The following is an 18,043-nucleotide window of genomic DNA, read 5'->3' as shown; positions in this document are numbered from 1 at the left end:
CTTTAGATTTACAAATGCTTTCAATTCAGCCAAGTTCAACAAATAAACCATGAGCATCGACATCAATTTTTACACGTTTTTCATTGATTACTTCTGCTACTTATGCTATAAAAATTCACCAGTTGCGAACACCGGTGCGATACGAAGCTGGACGAGAGTCGCAGATTGCCGTAGACACCAAAGATGCTGGCTGGGGTAAGCTGAATCTTTTACTTGAACTCAGTGGTCGAAGATTACCGGTAACGTGCGACGAGCGGGGTGATGGCCTTTACGTCTTTAGCTTTCATCCCCCCCACAATGGTTCACTGTCCGTTCAACTTTCTTTTAACGATAACCAGATCAAGGGATCGCCCTTCTACATTCAGGTTGGTTTTCTGAAAGGTAGCGACCTGGAAACCTGCACTCTGTTTTAACTAAATAACGCTGTTCTCAACGAACAGTACTTGCTGCCCTAGATAGTTTGTATAGTGACAACAAAGTCTGTAAATTCCTATTGTATATTTGTCCATTGTTGAAGGAAAGATACGAGTATTCCGTATGCGTCCATGAAACGTCGATTACGAAATATGTATCTTCGTACATGTTAACTGGTTACGACCTGCGTCAACGAATAACAAAGACTTAAACTGATTTTGCATCTTCTTTATTGATAATGGTAGCTATTACTTCTCTTTGTGCTTGTCTCTCTCAAGGTGGGCAATGAACCCGCTACGAGCCCAAGCGGCTTCCAGTTTCGGTCAGAGTTAAGTTCGGCTGGCCGAACATTGGCCGACAGTCCCTTTAGGGACTCAGCCTTTGGGATGACGTCTAATGGAAGAAATATGCCTGATTCAGAATTTATCCTAGGCGAGCCTATGCCTCGAATGGACAGAGATCTTATTACTAGAATCCAAAGTCCCAGTCATCGTATTCTGTCACCGCAACCTTTACTCAGCCCTATGGGTAGAAGGTAAGAGTCACCGAGCAGGTATTTTTTTTATAAAAAAAAAACTAAGAAAAGTAATAGGACTTAAAAATAGATATTGAACAAGTTTTGGAAAATTGAACAAATTAATTTAATATATCTGGCCAAAATTAGTATCTATCCCTCAAAGCTCCTTCAAGAAATAAATAATGCTAATTTACATCGGCTTCCAGAGACCTTCGTGAGGCATCATACCATATTGATGGCTATCGGAGCGACGATGGGAGTAATAGGGTGCTAAGTCCAAAGTTGGCCCCACACGTTCCTGATACACATGGAAGTGGATCTTTAGATCGGAGGACCGAGTTCCGACTTGTTAGGTCGGAAATGCATAGGCTACCAAAAATAGAAATTTCAATTCAAGATTGTTATTCTAAGTTTAGTTAAACAAAGTAGTCTGTTCTAGAAAATCGTCGGTCAAAATTCAAAAGTCTATCATTGGTAATTAGTTTCAATGCTTTTACAAACTAAATCGTAATGTACTTTGAATTATGCAGTGAACGTGAGATGAGTCCGACGAGCAGCCGGCTGATCCAAACGACTCGAAGTTCTCTCACATCGCGCGTAACAACGCCGGATATCATCGCTGGTCACAACGAGCCACTGCGGCCATCTGAGGACCAGACCAATTCCTTCGCTCATCGTTTAAATTCAACCACGACAGTGACGAATATTACTAGTAACAGGTCAAGCAATCATACCACTTTTACCAGTGCAACAAGCAACGCGGGTTCGTCGGAAGTGTATCGGGCGGTACTTTCTCAAACGCCTGATAGAGCACTCAGCCCTGAAGGAGATTTACCCAGTGGCATTTTCCGCGCCGAATACACTGAAGGACGAAAAACCCCAAGCAGCCCCTTCGAGCGTACAGCAAGTCCATATGGCAGGGCGAAAACCCCCGAAAAGCTGGTAGAGAACTATCGTGTGCTAACTGGATCTCCCTCACGAAGCCCATCGGGAATGTGCAGTCCGATCGATGACAGACGCACTAACCCATATAGTGGTGTTGATAGAACAGTCGAAATTGACACAAGTGCCAAAAAGATAGAGACCAAAACTCAATCAGGAGCGTCATCAATTTTCGATAAGATGGACGCGTTCTTCGATACGCCAACAGAAGCTGTGAAACAACATGTAACTGGCCGGACATCGAGCGACAGAGGGGTCGATGAAGTTGATCGAAAGCCCGCATCGCCAACAAAAGATCCTAGTAATGCTCACGATGCGATGCGAATGGAATTCATTCGCAGCGCGCAGAATCCGTCTGGTATACCGAAGATCCAACGGGATATTATCGACGAAGCTCTAAAGGCTGAAGATTCGTTCACAAAGGAACCCTCTACTAGCCCACTTATTACTCGAACTACATTTTCTGCGGACCGTTCACAAAGCCCTTTGCATCATAGTCGTACCGAAGTGCTAAGCTCTCCGGTTATGATGGGCTTTCGCGCTACAAATTCGAATTCGACCGCATCGACTTACCATCGGTCGAGGTCAATGAGTCCTTCGGTTACAACAGTAAACACATCAACGCCCATAAGTAATGCGCGGGTGATATCGCCCGTGCAGAGTCACCATTCGGGTAGAGTTTCTAAGGAGCATTTTGTCACATCGACAGTAACTCGTCGAGAGACAACGGCTCCATTAAACGATCACCGAGAATTCGAAGTGTGCGAACGAAAGCGAGAAACAACAATTCCAATCAATGAAACAGATATTTCTAGCCCACTTCGAAACACAGCTCATTGTCGACAGCGTTCGAACTTCAATACACCCCCCCCTCCACCTCCGCCAAATGCGGGCGGTAGCAAAGCCAAAACGGTTCGGTAAGCGCTAACTCCAACCTAGATTACAAACGAATAACTTTTGACTTCAGCAGCGATCCCATTTCGGGTTAAAAAATCTGGCGGCGTCAAACGTTTACAGTCTTCGACAAACAGACACTCACGTAATTATCGATCATATCTCGTCCAAGCCGAGTATGTTCTTTGTCTACATAACTGTATTCCAGATATATTTCAATGGTTTTTTCTACCTATGCCACAAGTGAATTCGTGGTGATAACGTTTTGATTGAATTGATCGCTTTCAAAATATCCTTTGTTAATCCGCTAGTAACTTTTTAATAGCAACCGTACGTGAAGCGATTGATAGTGGTAAACTCTTTAAGGTTTGGCCTAAATATGCTACGTACTTCGAAATTTTGGTCTAATAACAGGGCAACAGTTTTAATTATACAAAAGCGAAAAAGCACAGAAGGCCCCCAAAAGACTAACCGTTGAGATTTAGCTAGATGAGCCAGCTGCTAGTCTCCCTCCCTAAAAGAGCCTTAAATTTCTGTAGAAAATTGCCAGGTATATCAAGTACGACCTTTTAAGCCTTTATATGTCTGTCGATTTCGCATGAAAAATGTTAGCGGACGTTTTTCTCGCATGTAGAGATTACATAATAATAACTGATATTCGCTTCGATAACTGCAAGGACGACGCACTATGTATTATGTTCTGGTTATTATGTTCTGGTATTACAAAGAGTACAGGATAAACGTATAACTCTTAAAGTAAACATCCCTATTTAAATGCATCACCCAGCATATGTCAAGTCGCACAAATACGAAATCTATTTCAGGACAACTAGTTATCAAACGCCTCCAAATGCGGCATCCGATAGCCACACGAAGATTCCGTCCGCTAACATCTCTTCTACCAGTTACGTTTCCTTAACAGGAAGCCAGTTGTTAATTAGCCCTGAACGAGTAACGTCAGAGCTAAAAATTTTACAGCCTGAAAGACTTAGGCGTTTCCCTATCAGACAACCACTGCTTGTGGACGTCGCTTCAGAAAGCGTTCCCTTTGATGCGGACCTTCTCCAGGTTAGTATTATATTTATTGTTAAGCTCTGAAGAAATAGGACAAACCGTTTCGCCTAGCAAACATCCCGTTAGCTGTAATACGTAAACATAACGAAGTACAATAAAAACGAAATTGGGAAATTTTCATTCTCGGTACATGGTGGTACAGAAGATCGCGAGGGCCTTAGACACGAGTGGCAGTTATACTTCTATTGTTGAAATTCATAACGAGACGCATTATAATCTGACAATAGGTGTTCGTGCGGGGCCCATCGGGGGTAGAGTATGCGTGCCGGGTTGATCAACTAATCCCGAAAATCGCCCAAGTTCTAATCGAGGCCCGGGAAGTAGGAGATCATCGAATACGTTTCGCATACGGAGGTGTTGAAATGCCTCCAATTCAGGGACATGGATTCAGTCCAGAACTTATAGTTGTCGATAAGATTCCCGACGGCATTGTGGGACGACCAGTTCGATTCCGCAGTGAGTGCCTCCGTAGCAAAGCAATGGACTACGCGTACCTGATTTCTTTCCTCTAACAAAAAAAAATTATCTACTACTACTACTACCAAAGTTTACGTCAAATGTTAACATTCTGTATACCTTTGTTCAATCTGAACACTGCATTGCCTACTAGGATAATACATACTAGGATAATAGGGTACATATAGTATTGTTTACTTGTTATATCGGCGCTTCCAGTCAACGGAAATGGCGCAGGCAGCGGCTCGCTTGAATTAATGGTAAATAATGGCACCGTTGGTTCGAAGGTAGAACGAATTCGAGATCAGTTCTACGAGGCATCATTCGTTCCTCATCAGGCGACACCCCACGAGGTAGTATCGTTTATATTTGAGTGTTTAAGCATAATAACATTTCACAACTATAACGAGTTCTGGGATTACAGAAAATTTACATCGATACTAGAAATACGGATTAAAATATCATATGTACACCACTGGATTCGTTGAGTCACGGACACACTGTAAATTTGCTCAAGATTCACTTAAAGGAATAATCATTTTGGAAAAAAACTATTTGTTTATTCCATAATTACGGCAAACGGGCTAAGAACAGCTGGCCGTAATCCTAAATCAACGTATGATTTTAGGTGGACATTAAATTTAATGGTATCCCCGTACCGGGTTCGCCGTGGAACTGCAATGTAGCTGAATTTCTGCAGCAGGAACGGATACTCCTGGAAAAGGTTTAGCCCGCCATTTAATTTTGCTTTTAGTATATTTGTGCTTGTGAAATCTCTATCTGCGATATATAGCTTGGCTGAGCGCAATAAAGAGTTACAGTTTTGTAGTCGTGAACAAATCACCTTTCGTGTTTAACTTAATTTAACGTTATCTTGTTATGTCATTATAGCATCCTACTTCCAATTAAAAATCTAGCATTGAGGCACCTTTTCTTTTTATCTATACCTAGGCCGCTCGTGAGGCAGAAAAGACAGAGCAGCTGTTCTATCAACAAGGGGCCCGTCTCCTCGATCGGGCTGAACGTCAACAGCGCGAGGAGCGGGTTCAAGCGTTGCTCATCGATGGGCAGAGTATGCCCGACAGTGTTCCATGCCACAAACGACAAGTCCTACAAGTGCAGGTGCCACCAAACAGCAAGGACACGGACCTCAAGGTCACCTTGCTCAAGTCGAGTCAGTATTTCTCAGCCTTGTCATACCTGATTCGTGCCTGAATAACAATGTTAAAAACGAATTACATATTACTATCTGTATAACTTTACGTGAATTTTTTATCGGGCGACGGAGTAGTTTTACCTGAATCTGATAACTTTATGTTGAAACAACCTCGTTAAGTGAACGGTAATCATTGGAGCAATGTTCTGAAAGATCGTATTCGCTTAACGCGTAACAACATGTTGCTTTGACTTGCAGTGCCATAGTTACGCCTTATTCTGTTGCATACTCCATGATGTCGTACTTTTTTTGTTGCTTTTACAGTACCCAACGCGGTAGCCAATCCATACTCGGTGGTCCGAAAATCACCAACGGTACTTTTACTTGAATTTGCGTTGACGGATACAGGAACCTATTCTCTTGATGCTCATCTGCGCGGCGCCCGCGTCCAAGGCTGTCCATTATTGTTCAAAGCCTACGACGCCCAACGCATTCACTTCCTGGAGGTTGAAAAAAACGTCGAAATCAATGAAAGTGTTACTTTACATGGTAAGACGCTATTAAAATACCCATACATGTTATCATCGTCTCGTCCTGGGGGAGTTTTATTATCATAGCTAAAATCATCAAATATATTTCATATTGCAGTTGACGCAAGTAATGCCGGTGAGGGACAGTTAGAAATTAGCGTGAATCGTGGAGAAGTTGCTAACCAGGTCGAAGTTCTGTCGGCGGGAAAATGTCGCGTAACATTTACGCCTGACGGCCCTGGTGACTACGTAGTCGACATTAAGTAAGCACAGTAGATTAAGCGAAAACAATTCTCGTCATAGGATTTGATATAGTTCTTTTTCACTTCGATATGCAGATCAAAAAATAGCGGTCGTTGAAGGAATAATTTATAAAGGTCAAAGTTTGCTGGTTACAGTTAGAGTATGACGCCAATACGTCACATGAATGAACTCTGTGTGATCATAGCGCTGACCCATTGTTGTCGTTATACAGGTTCAATGGTGAATTAATTCCTGGATGCCCGCTCACCATTGTTGCTCACGCTCCTATAGTGTATTCAGTTGATCTGAAATCCGTAGAGGTGATTTGTGCTGATGAACCTGCCTGTTTTAATATCCCCCTGCCTTTAGGAAAACGGGAACTGTTGCGCGTCGGAATTATCGGTGAGTCCCCCTTCTGGGATTCTGGGCATTGACAATCTGCGAGTAGAGAGATATGAATACTGATATCTGTGGTGAAAACGTGAAAATAAGTACTTAGAGGTCACCTAATTTAAAGTGTACCACTCTTAGTATCTATGATGAGAAAAAGTTCCCAATTTTAATATCTAAGCGTCATAAATTTGATTGCGGGGTTAAAAACTACTTAACATTGCGTTACTTTTGAAAATAAACGAGTTTACTCCTGTCCAAAAGGCATTCAAACGTTCACTGTTAGTGGTATTTACTGCTAAGGCTTTTTTCATAGAATGAATTTATATATATATATATATATATATATAAGAATTAAGAATAAGAAGAAGAAAAAGTATATATGTATAAGAATTTTATAAAATAACACGTCATTTTATACGTTCGGCTGCCTTTCATATAATCTGAGACGAAGTATGATGTTCTAGATAAGCATGAAGTTACCTTATCGGACCTTCGACAGGCACCCACATCTACTCTTATATATATATATTCGAAAAGACAGCCTCATTAGCCTCATTAGCTGAGGGAGTATGTTGGACCTGCCTTGTAGGTTTACAATGAATCTAAACAATTTGTCGCGAGAGACGAAAAACAAAATAAATTTATCTAATATTATTACGTTAATAAGTTTCTATTATTAATCAAAACGAAAAAAAAAATTGAATGATATTGATTATGTGACTCGTTAGCATAAGTGCAGTAACGTTAACCATATGTGGTTCATTAGTAATTTTTGTACGGCTGTTTTGTCTGTTGTACTGCTCTAGATCCTAACCACCAGAGTATTCCCGTGAGTCTGAAGTCGTCAGAAGGGGACACAGTCATTGTCGAGTTCACGGCCAAACAGGTGAGGATATATTCAGATATTATAAGGTGGTGTTTTTTTGTTTCTCCTAGTTAAGTTTCGTCTGAGGAGTCGATTCATCGTATATTAGCCTCGGAAAACATCCTTTTCGCATAACTTAAAGGTATAGGCCTTATTTAATAGAACGTTAGCGCCTTTGTTGGATGTTCCTACAGGAGAAGTGTAACTTGAAGATTAATGGCGTTTTGTTTGTTTATAAGTGGCTTGCGCTATTTGCACGCGGACACTCATCCAAGGAAATTTAGCAATATGATTCTTGTTCAAAATACGAAAATCGTACGACGTTCCGCCTAGTTGGACCCTTCCGAAGACAGAGAAATATTTGTAGAAGTGATGCGGATTATGTAAATGACGTTGCCCCATGATTTTAGGTTGGTATACATGTAATTTCGGTCGACTACTCAGGATCTTCGGTGCAGGGATCACCGTGTAGTGTAAAATGTTTCGATCCGAGACTTGTCGCAGTGGAAGGCGTACAAAGTGTTAACAAGGGGGAAACAGTCCAGTTCATTGGTACGTTTGTGGTTCAATTACTATTTTGATGGATATACGAAACGTATCGCTGCATTCTAATTTTATACAATGAAAATTCGCTTAGTCCAATTTCTATAACGAATGATTCACTTCAGATGTATTTATATATGCGCTCTCTTAACTAAATATATCACATGTAGTAATATAGCATAGTACTTTAGAAATAACTGTAATCAAATTTCCATTTTAGTGGATGCCAGTTCATCTGGTGAAGGCAACCTTGAAATCACAGTTTCTTCGGGAAGCCAGAATGTATCAACCCAAGTGCAGCCGCTAGGAGGCGCTCGATTCGCCGTTTGCTTCGTTCCGCAAAGTGATGCTCTTCATTCGGTATCAATAGATTTTAACGGACGAGCCGTTCCAGGAAGTCCCTTTCCAGTAACGGTCAATGATGCCGCACAACAACCTGCAGTTCATCCAGCGCAACCAGGACCCGTCTGTGCACCGGTTAATACACCAACCGCACTTTTGCTCAAGGTTGGAATTGTTACGTTCTGTTTCCTTGTGTAAATAATCTGACTATTGGCGTTTCTCAGCTAACGTATGTTTTATAATGCATGAAACAACACACAACAAATAACAATTAGTGCCAATAATAAACATAGTAAATATAATATATTATTTAATCATATTATTAATGTGTACTGTCTGTGTCCATTTTGTTATCCAGGGGACAGTTCATAGCCAGCACCTGTACGCGCGTGTAACCAACCCCGAACGAAGTGTGGTACCTTTTACTCTGAAAGATCGTGGCGGAGATACCTTCGCAGTAGAATTCACTCCAGCAGCCGTCGGTGAATACCGTATGGAAGTACGCTATCAAGATAAGCCTATTCCCGGCAGCCCTTTCGTCTGCAAGGTACCTACAGCTTTCTGTACCATTACGAAACGTACCACTAATATTTCAAGTTGTAAGCATTTTATTCGCTATTATTATATAAGGACTAGGTGTTGAGAAAGATCGCACTTATACAGGTTTTAGCGCTTTGCATTCGCCGCAAAACGTTAATGAGTATATCGTCATTAGAATTTGTACAGTGAAGAATATCATGCGCGAGTCCGAAGAGAAAATAAGAACCCCGACGCAATCACCCAGGGAAAACTCTGTGTTGAAGCGCGTTGGGTGGCCATTTAAGCTCCTAAAACACATCGGGTAACCAGCCTGTGTGACGAGTTCATGGACTTCCTTATCGTGGCGTCGCCGCTTGACTTCACGGCCCCTGCGAAGCATGCACGCGACTCCTGGATGCATCTTAGGAGAGCTAAAGCCGAATCGTCGCCAGAATTGGCCAGCTTGCGTAATAGGTTTAAGTTCAGTGCTCGTTGAAGTGTGCAAACTTGCTTCCAAAGGAAAGGCCTCAGCGCAAAAAGTAGCCAGTTCGGTGCATCTGCGTGGCACGCTACAAAATATCGAATATGGCTGCTGATGGTAGGTTTCCAGCTCGTTGATATCAAAAAATCGGACAAGCAAACTCTCGCCTGCACGAGATCACCTTTAAATATAACGCAGAAGATGTTTTTAGATAGGTGTATAGGATACGTCGACGCGCTCCTGTGTTGAGTTGAATACCGCTCTGTTAAAAACTGCGCGAACTCAGGTTAAATCCGCAATCATGCTCTGTTTCTCCAGAAAGACGAATGGAAGTGCAGGCATTAGAAAGCTATGCACCAGCTTCTAATATTTCCATGTCGATCTCAGCCTGCGCGATGAGGTCAGGAAGGTAGCGGTTTAGTGTGTAGGTCGCAGAGGGTTGAAGCTCAGGGCTAACCATGTGTTCGGACACCCACTGCGGTTCAACATACTGGCAGTTAATGAGACTATTGGTTACTGAATACTTATACGCCCAAAGCTCAACGGAGGTAGTGTCAGAAAACAAAAAAAATTAACCTAGAAAAACCGCGGTGTTCTGACAAAGTACGAAAATATTGTGTAGGTTTATCTACAACCTTGCAACAGCAAATCTGGGTCGGCTCTCAAGCTGGTGTCATCGTAGGCTTAAAGGGTTGACATTTCTTGAAAAAAAAGCTAGCTGCGAGCGTGGATTGTTCTACATTGTATACTGGGACATATACGTGTGTAGCGTAGCTGCGGGACGACACGTACCGCGTAATTAGGTTAGGTCGTAGATATTTTAGTCGGTGTTAGTATACAAGGACAAGCTATAGAGCGAATAAATGGCATTTCTCCGACTACTAGTGCGTTCTCCTTAGAGTACACGTGTGTAGGTATCATATTCACGCTATGCATCCAACTGTTTGCATTAGGCTTATCGGAGATCTTTTTGAACTTGAAATCATTTCATTGTAGGTGTACGACATTGGCCAAATCCGAGTGACGGAAGTCCCGCATCCCGCGCTTGTGGGTACTTCGGCAGCCTTCCTCGTCGAGACGGCTGGCGCAGGTCCGGGAAATCTGGAGGTGATGGTTAATCAGGGAAGAGTGCCCACAACACCTCAGGCAAAAGCACCTACTTTATACTCGATCCATTTTACACCTACAGAAGCCGAGGATCATGTCATCGATGTGCGCTTCAATGGTCACCATGTGCCCGGAAGCCCATTCACTTGTCCCGTTCTTGACCTATCCAAGTTGAAGTTGGTTGGAGACCCTATCGAACGAGTGCCCGTACATCGACCTTGCAGAATGTTGCTGTCAGCAGGTGGACAAAGCCTCATCAATCTTCAAGCGGTCGTCGTTGGACCCAATAACGATAAAGTATGAGAAAGTTCTTGTTGTTGCTATTGGTGAATTTTCTATCCAACTACGTCTACCCACTTCGACTATCTCTAAGGACGAACAGTTACGGCGAGGTTCAGTGTGACGCATTCATTATACCTTCTAAATCAGGTACCCCTGCACCAGTCCGTGGAAGGCGATTCGTACGCTGTGGAATTTACCCCTGATCAGGTTGGAGACTACTCGGTCGATCTGCGGTTGAATTCCGGCCCTTTGCTGACCGTTCCACTCGGAGTAAAAGTCTACGACGCCAGCAAAGTAAAGGTACGATTACGGCCAGACAGGAGATAGATAGCAAATCAGATGCTCTCTTCGTAAATGATGAAGCAACTGAACAATCTTTAAGTCAACTGCTAATGGAGAGTGCCAACATGAATCAGGTAACGGATATTTCCGACGGGTTATGCGGCTCACCAGTCTACTTCAGCATTGATGCTTCAGCTGCTGGTGCTGGCAACCTGGAAATTATTGTTGCTAACGCAGGGGGCCGAAACGTTCCTAACTACGTACAAAGCGAGGGAAACGCTCGATTTAGGGTAAACTTTAAACCAACGTGAGTACACTTTGCACAGATCATCCCGTGTGCGATTTAAGTGTCTAGAATTCAAATAGCTAATGTAATCACCCGATGCTCTTCCGTGATTCAGCGAAGATTAATAAGAAATGAGCACACTGTTATCAGACAGATTATCCATTTGTTACTAACTGATAAGAACTGCGTTTTGGTCCAACAGTGAGTCGCAGGTTCATCAAATTAGCATCAAATTTAACTCGATTCCTGTGCCTGGAAGTCCATTTACCATACACGTGACCGATGCGGATCCAAAGGAAAGCTGCGATAAAGCACACGGATCGCAAAATGCTGTGACCTCTGGCGAGCGCGAACCTATCAACGTTTCTGAAGATTTTAAAGATATAGTTGAGTTGGACAAGGACGCGGTGGACACAAAGCAAATGTCGACGAGCCCTAAAAGCCTGGTCAACAGCGAGGCGTTGAAGTCTGTCGCCATTAATACACCAGTAACCTTTGCTGTACACACAAAAAGTTTCTCCCCCAAAAATTGCAACGTGCGACTTCAAGGTACATCCTACAACACCTCATAGAACAGATATCAAATAGACTACTCAACAATAGTCATAACGGTGAAAAACTAATGTTTTAAATATGTCATTTGGGACGGCTCAACAGATAGATTTGTGTCAATTCTGACTTTAATGTGTATTTTTTGCCAGTAGCACCCGATGGCACCGACACGTCAGCGAACATTGCCAACACTGCATCCGGGTTCGATGCAACCTTCACGCCTAGACGAATAGGACCTAATCAGGTCTTTGTGTATATTGATGGGTCACAGGTATATGACACGCTCGCATTTAATAAATGCTACTATCAGTATGAAATTTTGAAAAAATATGCCTATCTCTGTATGATTTGCAGTAGGAATCCTCATAGAAGGTGGAATACAAGAACACCTGTCGTGATCGAGTTCGTGACTCGGTTTTGCGTAATCACTTAGCCCAAATTATAGATACATCACTCACCTTGACATCGTTAGTCACATAGGGAATCTATGTTCCAAGCAAATGGCTGACTAAATATTTTGAAAAAAGCCATCTTACGCTCAAAACACTATGTCGACCATATAGGTGTCCGGCAGCCCTTTCACGTGCAACGTCTTCGACGTGCAACGCATACGAGTAACGGGACTTCACCGAGGCTATGTAGGCAGGGCGCTCACCTTTAGCGTAGACGCTTCACAGGCCGGCGAAGGAACCTTAGAACTGGTATGATTTATCGTTGAATTATCAGGTCACCTTATCTAGATTATCATGTAGTTTAGATACAATTTGAATAATTAAAAGCTCGGAAGCTTTGTAGTGGAATCATAACTGACACATCCCCGCCCATCGTTCTTTTAAGTTCAGCAATGTTCTGAATGCATTTTAACGTGAACAAAGTTTTAGGTAAAGTTAATAAAGCTGATTAATATAGGGCGGCTCAATAGAGGTAAAACGGAGATCTTTCTATCATGGGTCAAAGATTGCGTCGTAAAAACAGAATAAAATAGTATCGCAACAAACTATTTTCTAAAAACTGTATACTATACTATATATCCAAGACGCTGAAAAAGGCGTATTTCATTTCGAAGAGAGTTTGTGTACTTTCATTAAATTCAGGTGGTAAGTACAAAGCGAGGTTCAGTGCGAGCGGAGGTTTCGATGCAGGCTCGTGGAGTATATGATGTCACGTTTACCCCGTCCGATGCTGCCGAACATTACGTGAACGTTACATTCAACGACCTCGAGATCCCTGGGAATCCTTTCCGCATAGAGGTGAAATAGAGGTTTTTTATAGTAGTTTAGTATTTTAGCACGGGCGGCGTTTCGCCTTTTTCAACCAATAGCTTCATATTAAGATAACAGCAGCTGCAATCTATTACGACTATATAATATGTGATATATTATATATATATAATATATCACATATAATATATATATATATATATATATATATAATATAAGCTTGAACTATGGGGCTGATTGGCTAACATATTGTGATAATTACAGCTGTAATTTTTTTTGCTAAAGCAAGTCATGTTCCTCTTCTTAGATCTGGTATCTAAGCTTCTAATTAAACGCTCGCTATACGCCTTCATCAAACAATGGAAGTATGTCATATACATATGTGTGCTTCAGACGAGTATCACCCCCTACATCTTTTCAGGTTCTCGACGAAAAGGCGCTTGCCTCGCAAAGAATTGGCAAGCCAACACTGAAAGGCTCAGCAGCTCAACGAGGTTTGTGTAGTGCCAAAAACATTTTCGATATTGTGGATGCGGATCAAGCTGTAAGCATCAGAGTGAGCAAAGGATCTACCGAAGCTCAATGCGTAGTCACGAAGATTGCTGAGCGCGTTTACAGGTACATGCAGCGGTGCTTGAACGTACGAATCAGCAAGTCCTTAAAATCAAATGTCTATATTAATGACATCAGCTAACATTTTTTTGGCATATTGTTTAATTGAATATTGCCTTATTTTCGACATGTCCTTAGAGCGGAATATCTACCTCGAGAGGTTGGCAGTCACCTTCTTGAGGTGCTTCTCGGGGGACGTGTGGCAACCACTCATAACGTGCAGGTGATTGACCCCGGTCGTGTACGGGCCATGGACATCGAGGACGCTATTGTGAATCGTCCAGTCGCGTTTCGTGGTACGTGATCCGAAACGTGTACAAATGTTACCACGTTTTTTTGATAGTTGGCAGAAAAGTACTTAAACGATGTAACAGTTATGAATAGTTGTACATGCTGTGACTGTAGATTTCAAGACGTTTGGGCCAAAATTCTCGATGAAGTGGTTGAAATGGTTGGATCTTTTTTTCATTTTGTAATTTCCATAGAGGTAGATGTAATTTTATGGTAATTTTCTGCTGTCGTCGCAGTTGATACAACTAAGGCTGGCCAGGGTACCTTAGAGGTGGCCGTATCGAATGGCGGCGCCAAGGTTCCCTTGCAAGTAGACGAAATTGCCGTTGGCTTATATAAGGTGACGTATGTTCCTAAGAGCGCAAGTCCGCACAAGATCGAAATCCGGTATAATGGACATGCCGTCTTAGGATTTCCGCGTGTTATTCAGGTTTGTCATTGAACATATTTTACCACATATATCTCGACTGCACTCCGCGTAAACCTGGTATTTTATCAATTCGATATCTTGGTGAGCATTTCTATTTACGAATTTTTCACCCATAACTTTACGAATCGCTCGTTTATGAAGGTTCGTGATCCTTCCCACACGATGATTGCGCATGGACTAGGATTGAAAAGCGCTCAAGTGGGCCGAGCTGCGCGCTTCAACATTGAGACTGGCAGCCAAGGAGATGCAAAAGATTTTGACATCGTTGTCTCTTGCGCTGGCTCACCGCTGCCTGTCAGATGCTTTGTACAGAAAGATAGAAGTCTTCTTGTCGAATGGTGCGCACTATTTCGTTTTTCATTCCAATTATAAACAAAATGTTAACAGAACCGGAAAAAGAGAAGGTAGATATTTTGTAATCGAAACTACTCACAGCAATTACGCTATTTACGACTATTTAATAACGTAAAGCCAGTAGTATAATATAGCGGAGAAGATGCGATACTCGATTTTTCAGCAAGCATCTTCTTTAGTTTGACGTTAACGTTTGTGATTTATAAACACTGTAGGTCCCCTGTCGAGATAGGACCTCATCGGATTGAGGTATTCTACCGCAGTGATTCTGTTCAAGGCTCACCGTTTAAATGTGAAGCTTTCGATGCCACGAGAGTCCGGCTCGAGCACGATACTGTGGATGTTCCTAAAAGAAATAACGTTTGCAATGTTAATCAGCGTGTGCGATTCAAGCGTAAGTCTCTTCAAGCGCTGCAAGAAATCTTCATATGCCAGTAACGCTGTGCAGATCAATCTAGAAATATATCCCAAGCCACCAGATTCCTAGGAATATATATACACGCCGTAAAGAACCAAGTGTACATCGAATAATATTATACAGTATTCTAACGCGCAAAAGCCAGAAAGTATTTATATTATAGTAGCTTTCTATAAACGCATCTATTAATTAACCTCGCAGTTAATCGACGTGACGCGGGATACGCTGAACTGGACGTTACAGCGACGAGTCCTTTGGGCAAAAATCTTCCGATCGAAGTCCGCCCAGCGGATGATGGTGAACTCATTGAGCTCACTCCAGCGGTTGCAGGTATGCATATGACGCTAGTAGGCACTTTTCTGCCAAAGCACTAAATAGAGCATCAGTTACTGAAGTATGTATGTTTGGCAGAGTTCGCTGCTAGCATGGATCGAGGCTCAGTCGTAATAGTTGCAACTGTTATTAAATCTCTGTTGTTGAAAGGATAATTTTCGTGTAGATAATCCTGAGAACTGTATCGCATGCGTAATTCGCCATTGAATAGTTTGATTCAACGAAAAGCAACAACAACAACGATATTTAAGTAGGTATTTCGTTTTCAGGGAAGTATCGCATCGCTATAACCTACGGGGGTGTTCCAGTTCCTGGATCACCAATTACCTTCATAGCCCATCCGGATTCATCGCCCGCGCTTCATCAACACATAAACGTATCTGGTCCGGGCTTGGTCGAGGCTCTTAAAGGTATCATGACCTCGTTCAGGGTTGAATGCGATGCGAAAGAAGGGCTTTCTGCAGGAAGTCCCGAGGTAAGCGTAAGAGGTCCAGGAGGTCAGGAAGCAGAGTATACGGTGGACCAAGAGGACGACGGCTCCTGGAGCGTATCGTACCTCCCCATTGAAGTGGGGCTATACACAATTCGTCTGTTGATGAACGGGGCAGATGTTGCTGGGTCACCGTATAGGGTTCGTGTCGGAGAGGGACAGCAGGTTAGCAGAATCAGGATTTCGTTCGAGTTGCCATATCGTATTGGAGTGCTGAATATAGAGTTATACTATCCTACATCGGTAAGAACTCATATCTCTCACTGTATTACGACGTCATATGAATCGCGCAAAGGCGGTTATTGATTGGCCTGTGTGCTTTTCACAGCTAAGACCTGTTGGCGGTTGGGAATCAGTGGTTGATTCTGAAGGGACGTTGTCAGGCGTGATTGGTAAAGAGCTGACTATGGCCTTTGAAGTACCTGCCTCAGATTCTGACCCCATTCCTGCACCAGGGAAGCTTAATGCTGAAGCCGAACTTCCAGATGGTCGAAGAGCTCCTGTACAGATCGAGAAAATGGGTTCCCGATGGATCTTGAAATACCTTCCAAAGGTAGCGCGACACTAATTTCATTCAGCTGTATTAAGGCTTTCGTGCCTCCTCTTGCTCAAATCAGGAGATAGTCCAACCCGTCATTAGTTTCTAGGCTATTTAATTTGGGGTAAATTGTTACCGCAGTTGTAACAAAGTGTATCGTTCTTGACTATATTACGATTGTAACTATTTAGGTGTCTGGAGAGCATCGCTTACATCTGGCGCACAATGCTCACCCACTTGCGCAATCACCACTTTGTATCCATGTGCATCGGAAGTCGTCCCGTGGAGCTGCCGACAATATTGCACCTGCAAACGTATCTAAGTCTCAAACGCCCGGGCTAGCGGCAATCAAATCCTTAACTACCACTAAAACCTCAACTTCTGCAATCAAAGCGTCGTCATCGAAGACCTCCTCACCTTATGCTTCAAACTCGACAGCTAACAAGCCTGCATCAAGCAATGGGGGTATGCCATTGGGGCGAGTTGTAGCCAGAGGCGACGGTCTGTTAGTATCTCGGGTCGGTGAAATGGCTGAGTTTTTTGTGGATGCATCAGCTTGCAGCGAGGGACAGCTAAGAGCCATGCTTATATCAGATAAAGGGGAATATCCTGTCGAGGTGAGCGTATTACGTCTCGCATATAAAATCGCTAATGGTTATCATGTTCTAATTGCTATCAGTATGTAACATCATTGTATCGAGATGTAATCAATATGGAAGAACGCCTAATTTCTAGACGCTAGAATCTTTAAAAGTGTATTGGATACGCATGTTCTTCAACGGATAATGTGCACTCTTGTTACTCGATGCTCAATTATCTAGGACCACTGACAATCATTCTGTTATTGCCAATTTTTTTAGGTGGTGCATACAGGTAGCCCAACGAATACTTTCCGATGCCAGTATCGAGCGCCACATCCAGGAGCTTACGAACTCACCGTTCTTTTTGACGAAAAACATGTACCTGGAAGTCCGTTCAGAGTGCGTGCTGGTCCTGTTTGTGACGCCCAACGAGTAGTATGCTCAGGAGAAGGACTAACTGGGGGCATTGTTGGTGAGTGGCAAAACTCGCTAATAAATCGCACCGAAATCCATTCGATTTGGAGGAAAATTTAAATGCCATGCTCGGATATGATAGATCATATGTGTATAAAATGAATATTGTTTAACGTCCTCAGAGTGAACGTTGCTTTAGACTTGTTATAACCATTTTCCCTTAAAGGCAAGCCAATGAAGGCTTTCTTGGACACGCGTGCTGGTGGACCGGGCGAACTGAGCGCTCATTGTTTGGGTCCCTCAAAGATGGCACGATGCGAGCTCATTTCTCATGGCGACGGGACATTTGAATTGCTCGTAACGCCCCTCGAAAGTGGGAAGCACATGTTAAGCATTAAATATGGTGGGCAGCATGTTCCAGGTAAGTATCAAATGGAAGCGAAACAATCAACTCTAGCTAGTTAGCGTAATAGAAGCAAAGAAA

General features: G+C 42.8%; 1 protein-coding gene across 17 annotated transcripts in view; it reads left to right on the top strand.

Annotated features, from left to right (window-relative positions):
• Positions 1 to 18,043, top strand: part of LOC111246174 (filamin-A-like) — a 73,123-nt gene that overhangs the window by 50,268 nt on the left and 4,812 nt on the right. For 15 of the 17 annotated variants that reach the window (XM_022795325.2, XM_022795326.2, XM_022795324.2 and 12 more), the window contains 34 exons: positions 123 to 365; positions 693 to 949; positions 1,138 to 1,284; positions 1,462 to 2,790; positions 3,592 to 3,835; positions 4,069 to 4,297; positions 4,517 to 4,650; positions 4,926 to 5,021; positions 5,249 to 5,471; positions 5,778 to 6,002; positions 6,102 to 6,246; positions 6,459 to 6,628; positions 7,426 to 7,505; positions 7,895 to 8,036; positions 8,248 to 8,534; positions 8,728 to 8,916; positions 10,366 to 10,773; positions 10,906 to 11,058; positions 11,175 to 11,347; positions 11,529 to 11,875; positions 12,031 to 12,149; positions 12,442 to 12,579; positions 12,973 to 13,128; positions 13,520 to 13,716; positions 13,849 to 14,006; positions 14,238 to 14,431; positions 14,573 to 14,769; positions 15,001 to 15,179; positions 15,405 to 15,533; positions 15,806 to 16,191; positions 16,355 to 16,579; positions 16,756 to 17,181; positions 17,425 to 17,617; positions 17,786 to 17,980. In XM_022795325.2, coding sequence (XP_022651060.1) covers positions 123 to 365; positions 693 to 949; positions 1,138 to 1,284; positions 1,462 to 2,790; positions 3,592 to 3,835; positions 4,069 to 4,297; positions 4,517 to 4,650; positions 4,926 to 5,021; positions 5,249 to 5,471; positions 5,778 to 6,002; positions 6,102 to 6,246; positions 6,459 to 6,628; positions 7,426 to 7,505; positions 7,895 to 8,036; positions 8,248 to 8,534; positions 8,728 to 8,916; positions 10,366 to 10,773; positions 10,906 to 11,058; positions 11,175 to 11,347; positions 11,529 to 11,875; positions 12,031 to 12,149; positions 12,442 to 12,579; positions 12,973 to 13,128; positions 13,520 to 13,716; positions 13,849 to 14,006; positions 14,238 to 14,431; positions 14,573 to 14,769; positions 15,001 to 15,179; positions 15,405 to 15,533; positions 15,806 to 16,191; positions 16,355 to 16,579; positions 16,756 to 17,181; positions 17,425 to 17,617; positions 17,786 to 17,980 — 8,113 coding nt within the window. The remainder of the gene's footprint in view (positions 1 to 122; positions 366 to 692; positions 950 to 1,137; positions 1,285 to 1,461; positions 2,791 to 3,591; positions 3,836 to 4,068; positions 4,298 to 4,516; positions 4,651 to 4,925; positions 5,022 to 5,248; positions 5,472 to 5,777; positions 6,003 to 6,101; positions 6,247 to 6,458; positions 6,629 to 7,425; positions 7,506 to 7,894; positions 8,037 to 8,247; positions 8,535 to 8,727; positions 8,917 to 10,365; positions 10,774 to 10,905; positions 11,059 to 11,174; positions 11,348 to 11,528; positions 11,876 to 12,030; positions 12,150 to 12,441; positions 12,580 to 12,972; positions 13,129 to 13,519; positions 13,717 to 13,848; positions 14,007 to 14,237; positions 14,432 to 14,572; positions 14,770 to 15,000; positions 15,180 to 15,404; positions 15,534 to 15,805; positions 16,192 to 16,354; positions 16,580 to 16,755; positions 17,182 to 17,424; positions 17,618 to 17,785; positions 17,981 to 18,043) is intronic. The other 2 variants (XM_022795328.2, XM_022795327.2) reach the window with 2 other exon arrangements.

This window comes from Varroa destructor, unplaced genomic scaffold, assembly GCF_002443255.2.
Source record: "Varroa destructor unplaced genomic scaffold, Vdes_3.0 BEIS01000003.1, whole genome shotgun sequence".
Lineage (NCBI taxonomy): Eukaryota > Metazoa > Arthropoda > Arachnida > Mesostigmata > Varroidae > Varroa > Varroa destructor.
This window is presented reverse-complemented; position numbering and strand designations above follow the sequence as displayed.